A 20,608-nucleotide genomic window follows, 5' to 3' on the forward strand; every position below is an offset into this window, starting at 1 on the left:
CCCAGACCTGTGGGACAGGAGCCACCACTGCAATGCAAGTGTGGGATGGGTTCACTCTGAAACCCCCCTCCAGGGCCCCCGACCCCCTGGGAGCAGGACCTGGCACCCTATTCCCTAAAGGATAAAACAAAACCACCACATGCCCCAAAAATAAAATGAACAATTATATATAAAAAAAAATTCACAGGGCTCAATTCATAGTACCCCAAGAATGTTAAGTCCAGCTCATATGAACCTTCTGATAAGTATTTTATAGATTTACTGGTTATTTGGATGGGCACACATTTTAAGACCAGCCGTTAAAACTAACAAGTGATTACCTACGATATACCTAGAAACATATACGTATGTTTTGTAAACTTAGGTTTACAGTTTAAATTCCCAGCTGTCAGAACCTGAGTTTAGATTCTTGAACTAACATTCATTTGGTCATATGGTATGTACATGTTTACTTCTGGTTATCTTTTGAAGCGTGTAGCACAATAAAGCTCTCAAAATATATGTGATAAGCAACGTGACGAAGTTAACAGCATGCTGGGAAGTCACCAATCCCAATTCCATATCTGGAGTACTGAAACCCATCACTGATATTAGTGACAATTTTTTTTCACTTTAAGTGTTCCCCTTTTCTTTTAAAAAAAAAAGAGGGGGGAAAGCTGGAAGTGGCTTTGAATTACAGATCCTTGCGGTGCTGTAGAACAGCAGTGTAAGGTCAGATGGAAACACCACAGCCTTACACTAGGAGCTATGAACATACCTCTCTACACTCGGAAAGCTAGCATAGTAATAACGGATTATATCTTGGAGATATAATCCCTTCTAAACTGAGACCAAGCATAGAAAGTTCCAGTAAAAAAACTCTCTAATAAAAGCCATGATGTAATCCTAACAAAAGCAATTGCCTCCAAGCACTTATAGCAAGACAACAAGTATTATGTTTATGTATTGTTTTGGACATTTGAACAATATACTTCAGAACAAAACGTCCAATGACACATTGGTTCCAAAAACTGTTCAGTGAAGAGGCTACTACCAATGAGAAAATGACTAACAATTTAGTGTATTTTAATTAGTAAAAAAAGTTCATACAAAGATAAAACTCTCATAAGATAACATTGTTTTCATGAGTTTTTAAGTATTTACAACTGTGATACAAGATAGATTTACAAATTCAAACCACATTGTAAGGTTCAGTATAAAGGTACGCTAAATCTCTAGAGGCTTGTGTTTCATCAGTGAACAACATTTCATTTGGATTTTCATCACATGCTTATGGCTTATATACCGTAATTTTTTGGGGAGGTTTTATACTGAGAATTAAGTTTAAAATTTGTGTACATTTGACTCCTAATGTTTACAATTACCTGCATCAGCTACTCTCTCCAGTTTTCTCAAACAAGAGAGTCACGTTCCCCTTGAATGTGAATAAGTTACCTCACCTCTGCAAGGCAGAGGTCAGAATTAAGCTATCCTGTGTTTGCTAATATAGGACCTGTTCTGCAGTCCTTATTCAGGCAAAACTTCAGCTGCTTTCTTTAAAACTTCTGCATGAGAAAAGACAAAGATATAAGAATTAAATAAATATCCAGGATCAAACAGTAAGAAGGCTTGTACCACATTTCTCTCCTTCCTGTCTGGCAGACGCCACTCAGTAGTTTCTGAGAAATCTGTGGGTTCACCCCACAGAAAGCAACAATCCTCAGAATGGGGGAAGAAAGTGGGCAAAGACCAACAAGTGGCTCTGATTCCGTGGAGCATGTAAGGAGATGAATGAACAGTTTCATTTATTTGAACTGAACTGAAGTGCTTAAATACTCTGCTGAATTATGGCCATAAAAACAGCCCAGTTATTTTCAATACCATATGTAGAGCCCTGCACAGATACAAAATTTGTATCTGCATCCAGTCCACAAACATGGTCTGTGGATATGAAGTGGATATCTGCAGATCTGCAGGGCTCTAACTATACAGGAAATACATCAGGTCACTATCTGAGGTTGTTACAGCACTACTGCACAGATTCTTGACTAGATCTAGAAGAACCAGATCTGGTGGAAAGGGTGCACACATTTAAAGAAAGAGACAGAAGAAAGGGAGAACAGATGAGTAAAAATATCATACCTGTGATTACATAAAAAGGGACGGACTCGGGCATTTATCTAGTAATAAAGCATACAATTAATGTAGATGCCATAAAATAGCTTGTTAACTTATGTTATATTGCATTTAAAATAGGATTGCATACAAAACCTCAGAAACGCACAAGATTTAAAATATACCACATACAGGCATTGATTGAGGAAGCAATTCGTTTCACAATAGGAAGCTGATAAATTTTGAAGATAAATATTTAAAAATAATTTCTATTTCGAAATACTAAGTAGCTTCCACGTAAAGTTAAAGTGATACTATGTCTGTATGTTCCAATTCATAACTTTATCGTAGTCCTGAATTCTTTGTTTTATGTGAGAAAGTTTGTTCTTTAAGTATTCACAACGTTCCTTTTTCTCCAGAAATGTAGGATCCTGCAGGAAATATACAAGCAAATCAACAACTCATTAATACAATGTATCTTTCAGTTTCCTCCAAGAACAATCAATAGTGCAGTTGGCTGAGGACAGCACATATGCATATGGGTTCATGCCCTCCAAACACATGCTGTTCTTCCTTGAACGCAATTTCTTCTACCTGCCCTTTTCCTACTTTCTTGGTGGGTGGAAAAGGGACTGTGGTTTTGATGTATTTTAGCCATTTAGTGAAGTAATGCAATTTTATTTGTATTTTAAATAAGTATGTTGTGCTGCCCTGTTTCAGTTATATATTTGTGTTCTGATGGTTTGTATCTGGTGATCTTTAACAAAAAAAATTTACAAAACAAATGACAAAACAGTGAAAACAGACTAATATGAACCCTCAATTTGCATTGAGTAAAAAACCAAAAAGGTACAAATCAAGAGATTATATTGCCAAGATTTTACTGGAATGCAAGTAATTACACACACACCCCTACATACCTTAATAGCAATAAAATAAAACCACTTCTGGATTCTAGCAATAGTTATTCTGCAGCTAATATATATTTCACTCCCCCCTCCCCCAATTGATTAAAAAGAAAATGAGAGACTTCCTTTCAAGATTAAGCATATGTACCACATTCCTTGTCAGTGATAAAACAATGTTGGCTTTTTGTTGCATGTGTGGCTGGAAAATGGATTGTTTCCAAAAAAATAACTGAACAATGTTAGCAAGCATTCTCAAGGCAAGCCATTAAATAGATGGGACCTACCGTCAAACAGAAAAACACTTTAGCTTAAGAAAAAGTCAACTGTTTCTTTTTAAATCTAGTTTATGTATTTAGTGCTATCACAAGATGCAACCAACATGAAATTGTAATGGGTTGGGCAACAAACTTCACCTACTTTCTCAAGTGTCCAGCATTTTATGGGACAGGTACATAGAACATTGTAACAGCTTCCCAACATGCAAAGGCTGGGCATACCCTTAACTAATAGATTGTGCCTGCTGTTAAAGCTGCTTTTGTCTACTTACATCAGTAGTGAGCAACCTGCGGCCTGTCAGCGTAATCCACTGATAGGCTGTGAGACAGTGTTTACATTGACTGTCCACAGGCACAGCCATCCGCAGCTCCCAGTCACCATGAATTGGTAGCTGCAGGCAGCCATGCCTGTGGGTGGTCAATGTAAACACTGTCTTGTGGCCTGCCAGCAGATTTTCCTGACAGGCCACGTGCGGCCCGTGAACTGCAGGTTCCCCAGCACTGACTTACATCCTCTTAACCATCCATTGGATTATTACTGCAAACCAATGGCGTAGCCTGGATGGAACATTTGGGTAGGCCCCAACTTCGGGTGGGCGGGCAATGACGGGGGGCGAGGGGACAGAAGGGTTCAGGGTTGGCATACCACCCCCCTCCAGCTGGCTTGGGGGGTGGGAGGGGAGGGAATAGACACACTGGCCAGGGGCCCCCGAGCCATAGGTGTGCACCCATCTCCGGGAGGAGACGCCATTCTCCCGTGGCAACAGCCCCCATCTACACTGCCCCACACTGGGCCTGGCTCCCCCAGTGGCAGGCCTACCTTTTTGGAGGATTCCTCTGCTGCTGCTGGGCCACATGCTCACTCACCTGCCTTCCTCCCATTGGCAGATTAGCCACTGGGCCAAGGGGGCGTGCCCAAGACCCCCAGCCAACTGGGGGGCCCCAGAAAAATGTGCACCCCCATAATCCCACCCACTCTGACCCCCCCGCCCAGTATTAGGATGTAAAGCTCAAAATACTCACATTCTTCTTCTTTTTGTATTCTTGCAGAACTTTTGAAATTCTGTCATGTTCCTATTAAAACAAAAGGGTGAAGCATTTTAAAAGCCTTATGTTTGTTGTTAGTGTTCTCCCATAAGTTCTACCCAGACTTGTCAAAAGTGTGCACTGAGATACATCATAGGTTTTGTTTTCATGAAAACATTAGTTCGAATTTGTCAACACTAACAACTAAAATTAGTCAAAACTTTCAATTAAGATGGAAACTAACTGAAAACAACTAAAATAAAAACTGATGAAAATATGGGTATAAGCTAGTTATGATGAAGTGTTTCACTATTTCTGTAATATGAAGGTAACAGCTTTTCAGGAGATAAAGTCCATCTTGTTTGTTCATCTTTAGTATTATAAGGTCTCTCTCTTCCCATAGGCAGTCTAGCCGTTTAAGATTGTGCTCAATTCTTGAAAACAAATTAGTTAGGTTTTGCAATTATTATTAATTTAAAAAAAACCAAACACACGCACCTAGTTAGCTACTTACCAGTGTGTTTCCAGGGTGAAGAGACAGCTTGCTCATCAATGCATCCAAATCATCAAATTTTTTTAAGACCACCTGAACTTCAGCAGAAAGCTCTTTATATTCAGCATACTGATCGTTAAACACAGCTTTATAGCGATCTCGCTCATCGTCTGTCTGAATTGCTGGGTATTTCCTATAAGAAGAATGATTATTAGTGCTGGAGTTATGACTTTGAGATCTGTTGTTGGCGGCCCATACCCTGATTGGGGTGATGGGCATGAGTGAGTGAGTGGGTTATGACTTTCCAAAAAAGCTGTAAATATGGCTTTTTGAGTACGTGCAAACTTCAGCAGGTTATACATAAGACTTTGAAATATGAGTTAAGTGTTATGCAAATTAATATTATTTGAAACATGTCCTTATGGAACTATCGAGTTCTATTAGCTTGCAAAGACTATTACTTTTCATGAATTTTACTCATGTCTAAATTTCCTTTGCTAAGGTTTGATTCTGATTTTGTCAGTCAGACTGTTTAGGAAGAATAAGTATTAGAGGTTTTAGAAAAGTTCAAAGAAATGTCTGTACATTTACTCTTCTCAATTATTTTTGTATTACTGTATGTCCTTTCTTCATCCCCTTGGTAATTATTCTGTTAGATATTTTAATTTAAACTATTACAAAATTTTGATTTTTTTAAATTATGCACTTATATTAAATATTGACATGCTACATCCACAGGCCATCATTCTCTTATTTAAAATTAATGTATAAGAAATTGGAGACCAGTAGAGTACGAAGTATGAAAAAGTTGTTAGACACTAAAATAAGCCCATACAAAAAATACCACCTCTTTGATGAAACAACGGAAAGTTATAGAAACACTCACGCTAAGTAGTCTGGCATCACTATAGGCTTAGGAATGTGCCCTGATGGTATGTGGCTATTAAGTAGTTCAGGTTTCATTTCCACCGATTTAAATTGCTTGTAATTGACTTCTTCTCTTGGTCTGTCTTTACTTTCATACTAATTTTAAAAGTAAAAATGATAAATATAAAAAACACAAAATTATTGTTAGTGTGGTGTTAAAGTTACAGGTATTAAACAGTTTCCTGTGCCTTCCTGAATGCAACTGTAATATTAGAGAGAAAAACAAAAGCATGGAGTTAGAAAATTGGCAAGTGTAAAGTGGGTGAATATCTTTTATTGGACCAATCCACCTTACCTCTCTAATATACTGTGACCAACATGGCTACACCACCACTGCATAAAGAAACAAAGTGAGATTTCTCACACAACACAACCTTAAATCTGCCCCAGTAGTGATACCAGTTCCTTTATATATCATTCTTTTGGCAGCTTAGAAATATTAGTCTCGTGTGACTAGAATGAAGAACTGGAAAGTTTAAAGAAGTCCCTTAAGATATTACTAGACTAATTGTGATTGTGCAACAAGAAAACTAGTAAGAAAGGTAGCTCAGTGGGTCTAATTTAATCTGTCAATCAGCAACAATTTTTCCCATTCCCTGAGGGTCCTGCTGGAGTGTAGGAATAAGAATCCTGATTTGGTATTGTGGTGCCCACAGAGAAACTGGTAGTTTCTGTTAGGCAGGAGAACGGCACTGTGAAGTTTACATTTTTGTGTGGGCAGAGTTAAGGCAATACTTACTATACAACCTTAAGTATTCTTGGGAGCATCAGTACCATTGGAACCCTGCACAAGAAGTGCTGTGGGCTCTGGTGTCTAAGGCAGAGCTTCTTTGGACATGAGCATCTGCCTCAGTGCAAAAAGTGTTCTGACTGCACCAAGAGATCCTGCCCTTGCTGATGCACAGTTAGAGGCATGTCTCAAAATTAATACTGTGGGCTTTGGGGCTTCCCCAGAGAGATCCAGGAGACCTTGATTAGATTACTGAGCACATATAGTTACCCAAAATCACTGGCTTCTCTGCTTTGGGTACACAAGAGGGGAAAATTCTGAAGTCTCAGTATGGCGCTATCTGAAGTATAAGGCTTCAATTCAGACATGCTAGAGAGTAGCAGAGTTTCACTCATTGTCTCCTTATTCAACCATGTGCTCGGAGGCTCTGCCTCATCTGATGAGAGACAGTTCAATACCCTTGACTTTAATTTCCCAAGATTCCAACACCTGGCAAAGATTTTCTGATTCCTACACAAGGCACTTTGTGGTAAAGCTACCCTGGTCTCATTAAACTGATTTAGTTTAAACTGGTAAACTAGGGGTTTAAGCAGTGAAGGCACTGAATCCCAGTGCACAGTAGTCTTGGTTAACTCAGGGCTCAGAGTAAAGGATTTACCCTTTAAAGTGCTCCAGGTTAGCCTTTTCTCTCTGGGGTGCCTCAGTAAGGGTTGGGAAGCACTTCCCACACTTCTTTGCTTGTCAGATGACATGTGCAATTATACCCTGCATATCATGGTTGATTCCAAAGCACAAAACAAACATGGTGATCAATCCTACAATGTGGCCAAGATGTAAAGACACTGAACTGTCTTTCTTCCTTACTGTCTCCATACTTGCCAAAAAAACCAAGGGGGAGGGCCATGTCCTGGCCTGTCAAGGGAAGCACCAGAACAACAAGAGAAATGTGTGACAAGAAGTACTGAACCCAAGCTTATTCAAAAAAGTAACAGACCAAGCACTGATACACCAAATGGTCTTTAGTCTGCTGAAAACAAGAAATTGACACACATACAAAAAGGTACCACGGGTGCACCAACACACTTAAGGCAAAGAATTAGAATTTAGAGCTCTGAACCAGATCCAGCTCAAAAACAAGGCTGAAACCAAGAAAGACCATTTGATGGGCATCACTAGGGTCTAGAGGAGAGCTAGAACAATGGGAGCTGCTAGTTCCTGCAGGGAGTTCCTTGGCTTTCTTTACCATGGTCAAAGAAGTTAACCAGAATATTCAGAAGGCAACACCGATATACTCCAAAGAGGTATTACTTTAGTTCTACCTGATCACTACTTCCCTCAAGGACCAAAAAAGGTTGAGAAATAGTGGAGTTCCACCAGTCTTGTGTTAAGGAGCTAAGACCTAATGCGAGAATCCGACACAGAGAATTAACCTATTCTGGCCAGTGCTTTGGAAAACTTTACCTCTTTCCATCCTATAATAATATCAGTTAGAAAATTAGGAGAGACAGACAGATAGGAGAGAATAAATTTGGTTCTTACCATCCTTTGTGGTAGAAGAGATTGTGTTTTCATCTAAAAAAAAAATAAGTTTATTGTTTAACAAAGGTTTGAAGCATGTATGTATTCTGCAAAAGCACAAACCTGTAATATCCTAAACCCCATAAAAGTCATACAACACAGGGTATTTGTGATCAATTAATGTTTAAATATGAGTAAATGTATTATTTTCAGGAAATCTATGTATGGCAGTATGGTGTCATTAGTTTTAAATAAATTTTTAAAGAGAGAAGCCCGTAATTCAAAAAATACTAACAATTTACATCAGTTAATTTGGAGTATCTTATAAGAAGATTCCAGGATTGTCACTCTGCAGCCCAGAATGTCCACTGAGTCAGTGAGAAGTGATAGAAACAGTTGCAAGCATGGTTGACGGGTGTTTTTTTTTTTTTTTTTTTTGGTGTTCATCACCAGGTTGAACCATCACTGGGATTCACAGTTTGTTACTATCCAGTTTAGTTCTGAGCCATTTTTGGTTTTTATTTAAAAACAAAAAAAACACACAACTTTAAGAATTACATCCATCGGACAGCACAGGCTTTGAGTTACTACTTTTAGATAATTTTCAATTTTCTCCCTACCATTTTACTCTTATATTTTGTCCAATATTAAACCATGAACTCTTTGGGGGCAGTGATCATTCTTTTTAAAAAAATCTGTTTTGGGAAATAACTCAGCCATCAACAATTTTACATCATACTCAGCTCAGTCAAACTAACCACTATAAAAATAATCTATTTAGGAATATTTTAAAGTAAATAGAATAGAACAATGTTGAAGGATGGGTGGGAATAATTTGACCATTTTTATATAAATTTCAGTACAATTTTTTTCAGAGATTTTTATAATTAAAATTCATCATTTAACTAAAATATTGTGAGAATCATACAGATACTCATTTAATTTAAAATTAGGACAAGTCTGAGTGAAACTGTATTTGAAGAAGAAAGATATTAAGTTAGAATGTTACAAAGAAAAGATTAAAGTTTGAAATTAGAAAGTGGAGGAAATCCACTGTTCTTCCTCCCTAGTGAGAGAAGGAAAATCAAAAACTGAATCCTATTTAGGTGTGGCTCAAGTATATCCTCTGAATTTTGTCGAATGTGATATTTTACTGTTTTTTATAAGTTTTAATAAAATGTTAGTTTCAATTTGATCATGTTTTGCACAACCCACTTAGAATGCATTCGTTAATAGGTAAAGCAAAAATGAAACAGATTTTCCGTTATCCACCAGATATGAGATTAAGCAATTAATAATAAAGGATGTTCCTAATATGTTGCACGTGCAATTGCGAAATAGTTGAAACAGAGCACAAGTGATCTTGCAGTCTTACATTCAGAGCGGGGTCGGCAACCTTTCAGAAGAGGCTTCATTTATTCACTCTAATTTAAGGTTTTAGGTGCCAGTAATACATTTTAATGTTTTTAGAACGTCTCTTTCTATAAGTCTATAATATATAACTAAACTATTGTTGTATGTAAAGTAAATAAGGTTTTTAAAATGTTTAAAAAGCTTCATTTAAAATTAAATTAAAATGCAGAGCTCCCCGGACTGGTGGCCAGGACCCGGGGCAGTGGGAGCGCCGCTGAAAATCAGCTTGCGTGCCGCCTTCGGTACACGTGCCATAGGTTGCCTACCCCTGATTTAGAGCCTCTACAACATACAGCAAAATATTTGTCTGATAGTCATACTGCATAAATAATTTGTACTGAACTCTATCAAAGAGATAGAATGATGCCTTATAGCAGATTTGTATGCTACATAATGAAAATAAAATTTATTTCAGTGGATATTTTTCTCCTTTTAAGCCTTAAGCAACTCCACCTATGCCCAATATTGCTAAAATAACTAGAAACCAAGAATTCTCTTTTTTTTTTTTTTTTTTTTAAATATACTAGAGCTACAAGGCATACAATATGAATGGAAATACACTAATGAGAAAGGGCCTGCAGGAAGAGATCTGAAAACTTGATCTAGAATTTAAGGACTAATGCATTAAAGTTTTTTTGTTTCACGCACAATATCCAGAAGGTAGGAAACAAGTAAAAAGCAGCACTCAATTATCTAGCTTTCTTTTTCTATTTAAAAAACTGGCAAGCTTTCTTACTCTAAATATCAGAGAAATGTCTTTATATAAGTGACAAATAGGCTTGGTTTTGGCTTCTCACAGCCAAGAACACAGTGCTGAATTAGTAATGTGAGCAAAGCTGAAAATGCATAGACAACTCAGTAGTGGTGGTCTGGTATTCTGCATACTCCGTTCACAAAATCAGTTTCTTATATCCTTAGATTTCAGAGTAGCAGCCGTGTTAGTCTGATGCATCCGATGAAGTGGGTTTTAGCCCAAGAAAGCTTATGCTCAAATAAATTTGTTAGTCTCTAATGTGCCACAAGTACTCCTGTTCTTTTTATTTATATCCTTAGAGTAGCTCTAACTTCTAAATTGAAAGTTGTCTCTCCAAAGGCTATTTGCTTTAAGGCCTCCTACTAAAAAGTGTTAAAATAAGTCAGTTTATACTATATTCTTCCCTATCTTTTGTTCAGAGGAGAGTATGTACTAAGAAGCAGTTGACCAGCTGATTTAGGGAAAGTACTTCGACATTTTCCATGTGACTGCATGATCCAAGGTCTGCTGAAATCAAAGGAAAGACTACCTTACTTAGTGCCTTTCTGTGACCACCCCGTATTCACACCCTACACATTATTGTAATAACTGTGCAAAATATGCCTTGTGGGTATCATTTAAAAATTTATAACACAATCATCAATATTCTTATGTAAAGTATGTATGAAATGCATATTAAGAGTTATGAACAAGCTAAAATTATACCACTAATGGCTTACAAGACAAATCTAGTGCAAGGGTTCTCAAACTGGGGGTCCTGACGCTTAGAGGGGGTCGCAAAGTGGTTACATGTGGATTGCAAGTTATCAGCGCCTTGGGCTGACAGCTCCCAGCCCCCATTACATTTATCTCCCCCTCCACCACTTTCAACGTATAAGTGGGGATCACACTCAGAGGCTTGCTGTGTGAAAGGGAGAGGTCACCAGTACACAAGTCTTGAAAACCACTGCTGTAGGGTAACTGGTTTCTCAAAGATAAAGGACAAGGTGACACCTCTAGCCAAGTGTCATTAAAGTTGATTGGCAATCTGGCAAAGAACAGGGTCAGGCACAGAGTGACTTGCATTTTGGCAAACTACAGCAGGGAACTTCTTTCACTTCACATCTCCTTTCTCACAGCTGAAATGAACGTTATCTAGGGGTAAACCTCAGGAAAATGCATTCCAAAGGATTACTGAACTATAAAAGGGAGAGGCAAAACCACCCCAATCTCTCTCTCATCTAAGAGGACAAAGTAACCAGCCCTTTGAATTGGAGAGTGTGGGAGGCAGAGATTGTGACCTAGAATTTGGTCATCCATGTTGCTGGAAACGTGGTAAAAATTTTACTTTGAACTAAGTCTAGCTTAAGTTTTAGCTACTAGAAAGCATTTTATTTTTAGTTCTCTTGTAACTATTTCTGACTTTATTACCTTATACTTTTAATACCTTATACTCACTCAAAATCTCTTTGTAGTAAAATAAACTTGTTTTATTTTTAATCTAAACTAATCCAGTGCTGTGTTCACACTGAATGGTTTGGTAACTCCGGTTAAAGTAGCAAACTGTTGAATGTTGGCCCTTTACAGGGGCAATGGACCTTTAATATCTGAAAATTCGGGACTGGAAATGTATTGGGGTCACCTACAAGTAATAACTAAGGCTGGTGGAAGCCAGAGTATGACTGGATGTTGCTGACAGGCTGCTGGGGTCTGAGCTGATGGACACTCAGGGTGTGACCTGCATGCTATCTGGCTGTTTGTGAGTTCCTGTAGCTGGGAAATACAGCAGCAAAGCATTGTGAGGCACCCAAGATTACAGAGCAGGCAGTGCTTCATTTGCGCCAGGGCAGCTCACTGCATCTCTAGGTTTGGCAGTTCACTGCTCTGGCACTTCTGGGCTTGCTGCATTGTTATGAAAGTTTAAAAAAAAAATTGCTTGGGCCCCAACACTTCTTTCATTACAAATTAAGCACTGAGGGCAGGCAGTAACAACCTCTCAGTGGTCTGGAATGCACCTTGCAATGTGATACTTTCCTTTGGTGAGCTCAAATATTACAAAAGTGGGTAAAATATTCCTGCTGTATACTTGGGAAAACTAATACCAAGACAACTTGCCTAACACGACAGTTAGCCCAAGGCACAATGATAACTGGAACCCAAAGTCTACTAATTCATCCCACCTTGCAACATGCACTCTAAATGCACACAAGAAAATTGATGCAATCAGTTTGATGTGATAGTTTTTGACTTACCTCTTGTTCCATTAATTCTCTGTGCCTCCTTGCTCCTTCATGTCTCCACAGCTTTAGGCAAACTACTGTACTAATAAGATAGACAATCACCGTGACAAACAAAAAGATCATTGCTGCTGTCTGTCCCCCTTCTATGCGACAAAATGATGCATTCATTGGTGTTTGAAATAATTGGTAATAGCAGAGTCCACCTCGGTTAGCATCATTCACATAGACTATTGCAGCAGCCATATACAGAATGAATAATGCAACATTAATTCCAAATTCAGTTAAAGGCCACCAATTTGAGTCCAGAAGAATAGTTCGATAGTACATTGACATGCCAAGCACTAGAAGCGCTATAGTCACTACCCAAGCCAAGCCTGCTACTACAAGTATAAAAGGGGTTTTGGGGCCACTATAATAATAGCCTCCATATACACTGTTTGCTGTAAAACCATATGGCTGTGAGTATCCAAACATGTTGTACCATTCATTATCTTTGTGTATATAGGCTGTGACACAAGCAAAGACAGCTGCGCCTAAAAGCAGCTCTACAACACACAGAATTCTGAGTAAACCTGCCCATGATTTCATGTAGGAGTATCTCAAATTATAAGCTTCCACCTTCTCACTGTAAGTTAGAGCCATTTGAGTATGTCGTTCTAGGGAGGCATAAGGATCTTGGGTAAGCATGGCTTCAGCTTGTTTTCGTGAATTATAGCTTCCACCTGACCCTCCATATGGGTCTTTATAGGAACTAGCAGCTGACTTGTGATTTTGCTGTACTGGAGATGCTGGTGGAGAACATTCAACTCCACTTGAAGTGTATTTTATATCTGACAGTGGCTTATCCAATTCTGGGTTCTTTCTTCTCCCTTTGAAGAAGTTCTTCCAGGAGTCTGGAATAAATCGTCTTACTGGTTTGAGATCAGAGGGTTCTTCACTATTACTTGGGTAAAATTCAGGGCCGAGAGGTGGTTGCAGTGGGAGAGGCGGTGGTGGCAAGCGATCCACACTCAGTAGCAGTTCAGCATTTTGTGAACTTTGAGGCGGACTTTCTGTATCTTCTAGAAAAGAAGAATCCACAAATACTTCATCGTATTGTGCAGATCTACCATGCTGCCTCGATCTGTGCTGCGACAATGCACTTCTGGAAGACATTTGTGATTCCATCTTCTGTTTTAGAAACACCTAGGTAATTGTATGAACATTTATAAGTTATCCCCTTCCCACTTTATTTGCATTTCCTACAAACGTCAAAGAAGAAATTGTTAAATACTCAACAACAGGCTCAGCATTGAACAAGCCAAAAATAAAAGCTATTCCTGGAGGAGCTTACAACCCCACCAAAACTGGTGCATTCTTCAGAGAAAAGCCCACACTTTAAAAAAAAATAAACCCATTCCACCTGGAAACAATCATGCTTCATATTTTATCCTCTGGTGTTAGAGTGAAGGTAAGGCAGAGAAACTAACAATGACCGCAGCAGCCATTTCACGTTGACAATGCAAAGTCCAAGAGCAACATGTGGGGATTTTTTTTAAAATTACCTATAAACTAAACTCAAGGGATTTTATACCGAGCCCGTCTCCATCAAGTGACGCGCAGAGGCGCACGGGGCACTTCTCTGGCCGCTGTTTCACCGAGTCCCAGAAAAAGGGAACAAGGGGCACCTGGGCCCCGATTCTGCAACAGGATCTGTAGAGAGCGGCCCCCGCCACCCCATGGATCCCCGCTCCGCAGCTCCCGATCCTGCACGGCCCTTGCCCTCCCCTCCTCTACCCCTGGCCAGACAACGGCGGCCCCGCTCACCGCGAGCCTCTGCCTCCCGCCAGCAACTTGTCAGCTCCCCGCCCGGTACCGGCGCCCAGCCGCGCGGGACGGTGGGTGGGGCCGCTCCGGGGGCGCGGGGCAGGGCGCCGCACTCCGCTTGGATCCGCGCTCGCCTCCGCCAGAGCCGCTCCAGCCTCGTTCCCTCCGGCCCCGCCCCGGGAACTCACCTGCCAGCCCCGCCTCCAGCCCGGGCCTCGCGGGCACCTGCGCTCGGCTCGACCTGGCCTGTCCCTGCGCCATGTGCCCGCGGCGCGGACACGCTAACTTACGCTGAACCGCAGCGAGAAACCTACGGACCCGTCCTGACGCCAGGCTAGGCCAGCAAATCCCGACTGCTAAGGGGCGGGCGAGGCCAGGGAGCCTGCCTGAGCCCTGCCTTATCCCGGGCAGCCAACTAACTCCAGGCTTCTGTGCCTGGCGGGGCGGCGAGGTGAGCGATAAAGATGTTTGCGGCCATTAAATGGGTGGGACGTGGCCTGCCTTGCGAGCGGGGCAGAGCTGAGAGTGAAGATTGCATGGCCGATAACCGCTACTGCCTTGAGCGACAGCAGCAGCACCCTCCCCGCCCCCCCCCCCCCGCCTTTAAGTTACCGCGGAGCAAAACGTGAGCGCTAGGTGCTCCTGCCCCTGCCCCCTGGAGTAGTAATGATGTACTAGACAACTGCATTCATGGTTATTAGGATCCTGGCACCGCGCTTACATTCGGAAGAGCTCCATGTTTCTATTTAAATAGAAAAGGAGAAATCGTCATGTTAAGGCCTTCAGGCCTGTTTTCCTATTTTAAAGATAAAAATAGCCAGTGTTTTCTACCATTTGAAACCAGCCATAACACAGAGGTGTAGTGGAGCTGACTTAAGACTTCCATTTTCTGTGATTTGGCAAAGACAGCCCATGGTAAACCTTTGACCCCCATGAGTTAATACATGCTCTAGGAATATGCTCTGTGTTTATTGCTATACCTGAAACTTAAGTGAGCCTGATCCTGTAGTCTTGACTCAAACACAACTTCTACCAAGTATGGACAGTAGGATTAGGCCACTGTTAAAATTATAGAGATAGCCAGATGAAATTTCAATATAAGAACACATCAAAACTCTATTATTTACTGCCATACGAAGGATATACAAAGTTTTCATCTACATATGGTATTTTATGGTCTATTCATGGAAAATACTTACATTCCTATAATCCAGTGGTTCTTAAACTTTTGTAGTGGTGACCCCTTTTCACAAAGAAAGAAGGGTCACACTCAGAAACTAATACATTAAAAACACTTTTTAAAATATATTTAACACCATTATAAATGCTGGAGGCAACGCACAGTTTGGGGTGGAGGCTGACAGCTTGCACCCCCCCCCCCATGTAATAACCTTGCAACCCCCTCAGGGGGCCCAACCCCCAGTTTGAGAACCCCTGCTACAATCTCATCATTTATCAGTACCACAGGATTTTATTTATTTAAACAGACAGCTTCTGCAAAGTATATCTAAATTTAGATGTCAATTAGGGAAAAATGTCTTTACATAAACTATTAATTTCCTAAAGAGTACAAAGCACTTCAATTTTAATGATATATTCCTTGATAAATTATGCAAATATCTCAAAAAAAATTCTAAAATCTACTATACAACATATGCATCTTTTTTATAAACATACATAATATCTGGCCAAAAAAGTACAAAATTGTAACAAGTAACAGTAAGATTTATTATTTACATCAATACTGAACTAACTTTTTTACAATTTACATTTTATTCTTTCTTCCCTCAAAAGGTTTCCAAACAGTAGTAAATGTTTTCAACAGCATGTGAGATTTAGTAAAACCTCCAAATGCTGACAAAAAGTATACAAGGTATACCTAGAAACTGCAAGATTAAATTAAAAAGTGTAAAAAAATAAAAATGTGATTTACTATTCACCATTAGTTTTCTTTCAAATATTTCAGCTCATTTTTAATTTTAATTTTGTTTAAATATAGGTTACTATGATGGCTCAGGACAGGCAAGGAGCAACATCTTTGATGAAGTTCACACACTTAGGGCTTCATACTGCAACGTCAAGGGAAGTTAAGGAAACTTGGCACCTTGATACTACCCCAGTACACACTGGGCTTAAGCCTGTAGCATACTCTCATGTGATTAGTCACAGGAATATTAAGGCAGAATTAGAATTGGCCCACTCTTTAATACATCATTGATGCTTTTGTTACAATCTAGTCAAGAGAGAATCTTTTACCACAAAATAAAAAAAACATTCTGTTAAACAATGTTAGACCAACGGCATGGACATTTTGTTGCACTCAGTCGCTATCATATTCATCTATTTTTAATTCATCTTCCTCCAGGATTCCTTGTGCGGTAATAGGCTGAGGTTGACTACCTGGTAGTTCACTTCCACTAGCCTGGCTGGAAGTAAGAGGAAATTCATCTGGCTCAGTCTCATTTATTTGTTTTTTCTCCAACTGGACAAGCACCTCCAGAGGCTGCATGGCAGAAAGGTCTCCTTCATCAATATTTTCAAAGCCTGGCATACCCAGATCTTTATCTGTAAGAGTTTCAAGCTTTAACCTGCAAAATCATAACCATTAGTAACAAGAAAAAATAAAATGAAGCACTCTCTTTCACAGATCATGGAAGTTGAAATGGAATAAGTCACCCATGTATCACACTAAATAATCCCTTTTCTTTGGTATTTACAGCTTTCAAAATATTTGCACTGTTATAACCATAGCTAAAATATACATCCTCCTCCTTCCTAAACCAGTACTTCTAATAATTTGTATTGCTCTTCTTTGTGCATCCTCCAGTTACAGAAATTTGGCACCCAGAACTACACACAACATTGCAAGTGCACTTACACCAGAGTTGTATAAGAGTACTCACTCCCTGCTCTTTGTAAGTACTGCATTTGTGTATGCAGCACAAAATTACAAATGGCTGGTTTTAAAGGATATCACATTGCTACATCTGCTGCTCATTATCACCCCTTAAGTCTCTTTTAGCATTACTGCTTCTAGATTTTTCCCTGCCATGACGCATGTGTGCTTGGATTACTTTGCCTTAGAAAAATGTAAACTGTTACAAGTTGAATTATTTATTTCTAGCTGTGCCTATAGTGTGCTAGACACGTTCTAAACATAAAAGATAGCACTGTTCCCTGTCCCTTAAGGAATTCCAGTATATATAAAAAAAATCTGAAAGGGGGAAGGGAAAGAGATTACAGTTCTATTTCTCATTTTGCTTTTCTGATCACGTTTCTAATCTATCTAGGTCTCTTTGTATTACTGCTTTGTCATGAGTGGTGTTCATAACTTTCACCAATTAATATCATTGCCAGTTTCCATTAATGTGATGTTTTTAACCTCTTCCAGATGATAAAAATTGTTGACAGGACTGGTCCTAATGCTTAGCCCCATAGTAACCCACTAGACACTTCCAATTGATAAACTACTATATATTGTCACTCTTAGTTTATTGTCTTTACCCATGACAGTGCTCCTATCCTAGGCAACATGAATTAGGTTTTTTTTTAGGTTCAGAAAATACCATATTGCCCCTGTATAAATCCATGGTACGCCCACATCTTGAATTCTGCATACAGATGTGGTTGTTCCATCTCAAAAAAGAGCTATATTGGAATTGGAAAAGGTTCAGAAAAGGGCAACAAAAAATGATTAGGGGCATGGATCAGTTTCCACATGAAGAGAGAGATTAGGACTGGGACTTTTCATCTTGAAAAAGAGATGACAAAGTGGGGAATATGATAAAGATCTATACAATCATGACTGGTGTGCAGAAAGTGTTATTTAATCCTTCTCATAACACAAGAATTAGGGGTCACCACATGAAATTACTAGGCAGCAGGTTTAAAACTAATAGAAGGAAGTATTAGGCAGCAGGTTTAAAACTAATAGAAGGAAGTATTTCTTCAAACAACTCACAATCAACCTGTGGAACTCTTGCCAGAGGATGTTGTGAAGGACAAGCCTATACCAGAGTTCAAAAAAGAACTAGATAAACTCATGGAGGATAGGTCCATCAGTGGCTATTAACCAGGATGGGCAGGGATGGTGTCCCTAGCCTCTGATTGCCAGAAGCTGGGAACAGACAAAAAGGGACGGATCACTTGAGGATTACTTGTTCTGTTCATTCCCTCTGAAGCATCTGACATTGGCCACTGTTAGAAGACAGGATACGGGAGTAGATGGACCTTTGGTCTGATGCAGTATGGCTGTTTTTATGTTAGGATTTCATGACAGTACCAAATGCTTTACCAGTGTCAATGTATTTAATGAGACATACAAGGTGGGTGAAGCACTCTCATTTATTGGACCAACTTCTGTTGCTGCAAGAGACAAAAATGTGTCTCCCACCAACAGAAGGTCCAATAAAAGGTATTACCTCACCCACTTTGTATTTCTCATATCCTGGGATCAAATATAAATATATATTTATTTCATGGCATTAAAATGGTAAACCAATGCTTTACCCCTTGCCCCATCTCCAAAAACATTTAATGAGCTATAATCTGCAATTTTTTTTTCCTCAAGAGGAAGTGGTCCTGCAGGTGAAACTCTTCTCAAAATACTACAGCAATACCTAATAATGCAGGTATTAATGGATTATCACTCTCTTCAAAGTCTGCTTCAGACAGAGACATTTCATAGAGAAGTCTAAAAATAATTTGAGAATACTACATTTCTCAATTTTGGTCAGTGGGAATGCAAGGGTGCCTTTCCTGTAATCTACTTAATTTAAATGGCTTTTATTTCTAAAATTCAATTTCTTGGGAAACATGATAATAGAAGCTTTCACTTCAGAGTCACTATTTTAAATTCAGTTAAAGTAGGTAGAGAGTCAAAATCTTAATGATCTGATCTGTTCAGTGACCAAACAGTTTGATAAGTGAAGTGACTTGGTAATCTCTTTCCAGTTTCTTGTCAAGTTCTCATAGCACCAAAATAAAATAAAATAATCCCCCCCAAAAAAACCCACACAACTCACTAACACATCACATTTAAAACTCCTGCTGGTCTCTCACAGATCAAGGCTGTGAGAGGTTATGGAAACTTAACTGTCATCCTACCCCTAGAAATGAGTCCTTTAGTTGAGGTCCAATGATATCAAAGTATGGGATAGGCTGCAGTGTCACTGTCTGAGCTCTACATGTTCTGTGGATAAGTAGGATTTTGATCTCTGACTGTCAATTTGGCTACCTTATTTTATAAATGTATAAACTGTTTTAAAGAAGATAAGAACAGTTTCTGCTTTATATCATCTTTCTTGCTCATCTAATATTGCATCTAATATAGTGCTCTGTCAAAATGTCAGGGGTGATCTCATGGTATGTAAGGAGTAAAATGACAGAATAACTTTTACTCTTTTTGGCTTTCATAAGTTAATTTGTATACATTTAACATTTAGTAACACATAGGCTTCAACCAGGTCAGGTCCCCGTGGTAGTAGGCACAGCACAAGGCTGCATTTGATGCAGTGGAAGAGAGGGAGCCAGTGGAGAAAGGATACAGTCAGAGTGACAAGCCAGCAAGATGATCTTAACAGCAGCATTTTGAATGAATTTGAGTGGTGACTGGTTGCAGACATCAAAGCCAGAGAGGAGGAGGTTGCAGTAGCCAAGGCATGAGATGATGAGAACTTGAATGAGAGTTTTGGCAGTGTGAACAGAAAGGAAATAGCTCATCTTGGAGAGGTTGTGCAGGAAAGATGATGCACTGTAGAGTATCTTTGATTTTCAATATATAAAACGTGAATGGTGCTTTTCTAACACAAATAAGATTTACATTTACCCTCCAAAGTGTCTCTTCAAGGGAAGCCTTCCAACATCCTGGATAAAGGCAATCTGGGCTGAGAACAAAGATAGAATCACTGTCACCTTGGACTAGTCATAATGCACATAAAATAAAGCACACAAGAAAAATAAAATGTAATTCACTAATCTTGTAAATGTCCACAAGATTTTTTAGTATAGTAGTTAAAATTATCCTATTATGAATTTTCACAACTTATAATGCCATACAACTCTATATCAAATTAAGGAATAGCAGTGAATAAAGTGGCTAGGATTTTTTAATCTTATGTAGGCATCTGTAAATATGTTGTAGTAACCAATTCAGATAGCCTTCAGGATGACTCCATCTTGAAACCGGAAAGGCCTTATCTCAGTTTTATGTATGCTTAAAGGCATCTAGTTCAATATCTAATAAGTGGACCTTGTTTTCCAAACAATGAACTTTGTGATATGTCAGAAGTTATTTTATTCTAAATAAAATGACTGAGATTGCCATCAACTTCCTGAACTGAGTGGCCTCATATTTCCCATACTCTTTGCATACAAATGGAAGAAAAAATGTTTCCTAAACCTGCCAGAAATGAAAAACATGGAATTGTTGAAAATACAACTTATT

General features: G+C 39.2%; 2 protein-coding genes across 10 annotated transcripts in view; both read right to left on the reverse strand.

Annotated features, from left to right (window-relative positions):
- Positions 1 to 952: 952 nt before the first annotated feature.
- On the reverse strand, positions 953 to 14,721 carry MARVELD2 (MARVEL domain containing 2). Of its 3 annotated transcripts, none has more exons than XM_050946128.1 (7): positions 14,352 to 14,721; positions 12,370 to 13,542; positions 7,993 to 8,025; positions 5,683 to 5,819; positions 4,818 to 4,989; positions 4,301 to 4,351; positions 954 to 2,525 (listed from the first exon to the last, which is right to left on the reverse strand). In XM_050946128.1, exons 2-7 carry the CDS (start codon positions 13,522 to 13,524, stop codon positions 2,409 to 2,411), a joined length of 1,665 nt encoding a protein of 554 aa, XP_050802085.1. In that variant the 5' UTR covers positions 13,525 to 13,542; positions 14,352 to 14,721; the 3' UTR covers positions 954 to 2,408. The 3 variants fall into 3 exon arrangements, with proteins under 3 accessions (XP_050802087.1, XP_050802085.1, XP_050802086.1); XM_050946129.1 differs by lacking the exon at positions 14,352 to 14,721 and adding an exon at positions 14,164 to 14,238; XM_050946130.1 differs by lacking the exon at positions 7,993 to 8,025 and having other exon boundaries at positions 953 to 2,525.
- Positions 14,722 to 15,611: 890 nt separating this feature from the next.
- Positions 15,612 to 20,608, reverse strand: part of RAD17 (RAD17 checkpoint clamp loader component) — a 31,102-nt gene continuing 26,105 nt past the window's right edge. For 6 of the 7 annotated variants that reach the window (XM_050946118.1, XM_050946121.1, XM_050946120.1 and 3 more), the window contains 2 exons: positions 19,991 to 20,048; positions 15,612 to 16,751 (listed from right to left, as the gene is read on the reverse strand). In XM_050946118.1, the coding sequence (XP_050802075.1) occupies positions 16,484 to 16,751; positions 19,991 to 20,048 (326 nt within the window). In that variant the 3' untranslated portion in view covers positions 15,612 to 16,483. The remainder of the gene's footprint in view (positions 16,752 to 19,990; positions 20,049 to 20,608) is intronic. The other variant, XM_050946123.1, reaches the window with a different exon arrangement.

This window comes from Gopherus flavomarginatus, chromosome 3 (genome assembly GCF_025201925.1).
Source record: "Gopherus flavomarginatus isolate rGopFla2 chromosome 3, rGopFla2.mat.asm, whole genome shotgun sequence".
Lineage (NCBI taxonomy): Eukaryota > Metazoa > Chordata > Testudines > Testudinidae > Gopherus > Gopherus flavomarginatus.

What these genes read in the sequence shown, in the direction of transcription:
- MARVELD2 (XM_050946128.1), bottom strand. Translation starts at nt 13,524, where the DNA reads ATGGAATCACAAATGTCTTCCAGAAGTGCATTGTCGCAGCACAGATCG. An exon ending in GAGAATTAATGGAACAAGAG is followed by an intron (nt 8,026 to 12,369) that starts GTAAGTCAAAAA and finishes TTTTTTTTTTAG; the next exon opens with ATGAAAACACAATCTCTTCT. An exon ending in GTGATGCCAGACTACTTAGC is followed by an intron (nt 4,990 to 5,682) that starts GTGAGTGTTTCT and finishes TTCTTCTTATAG; the next exon opens with GAAATACCCAGCAATTCAGA.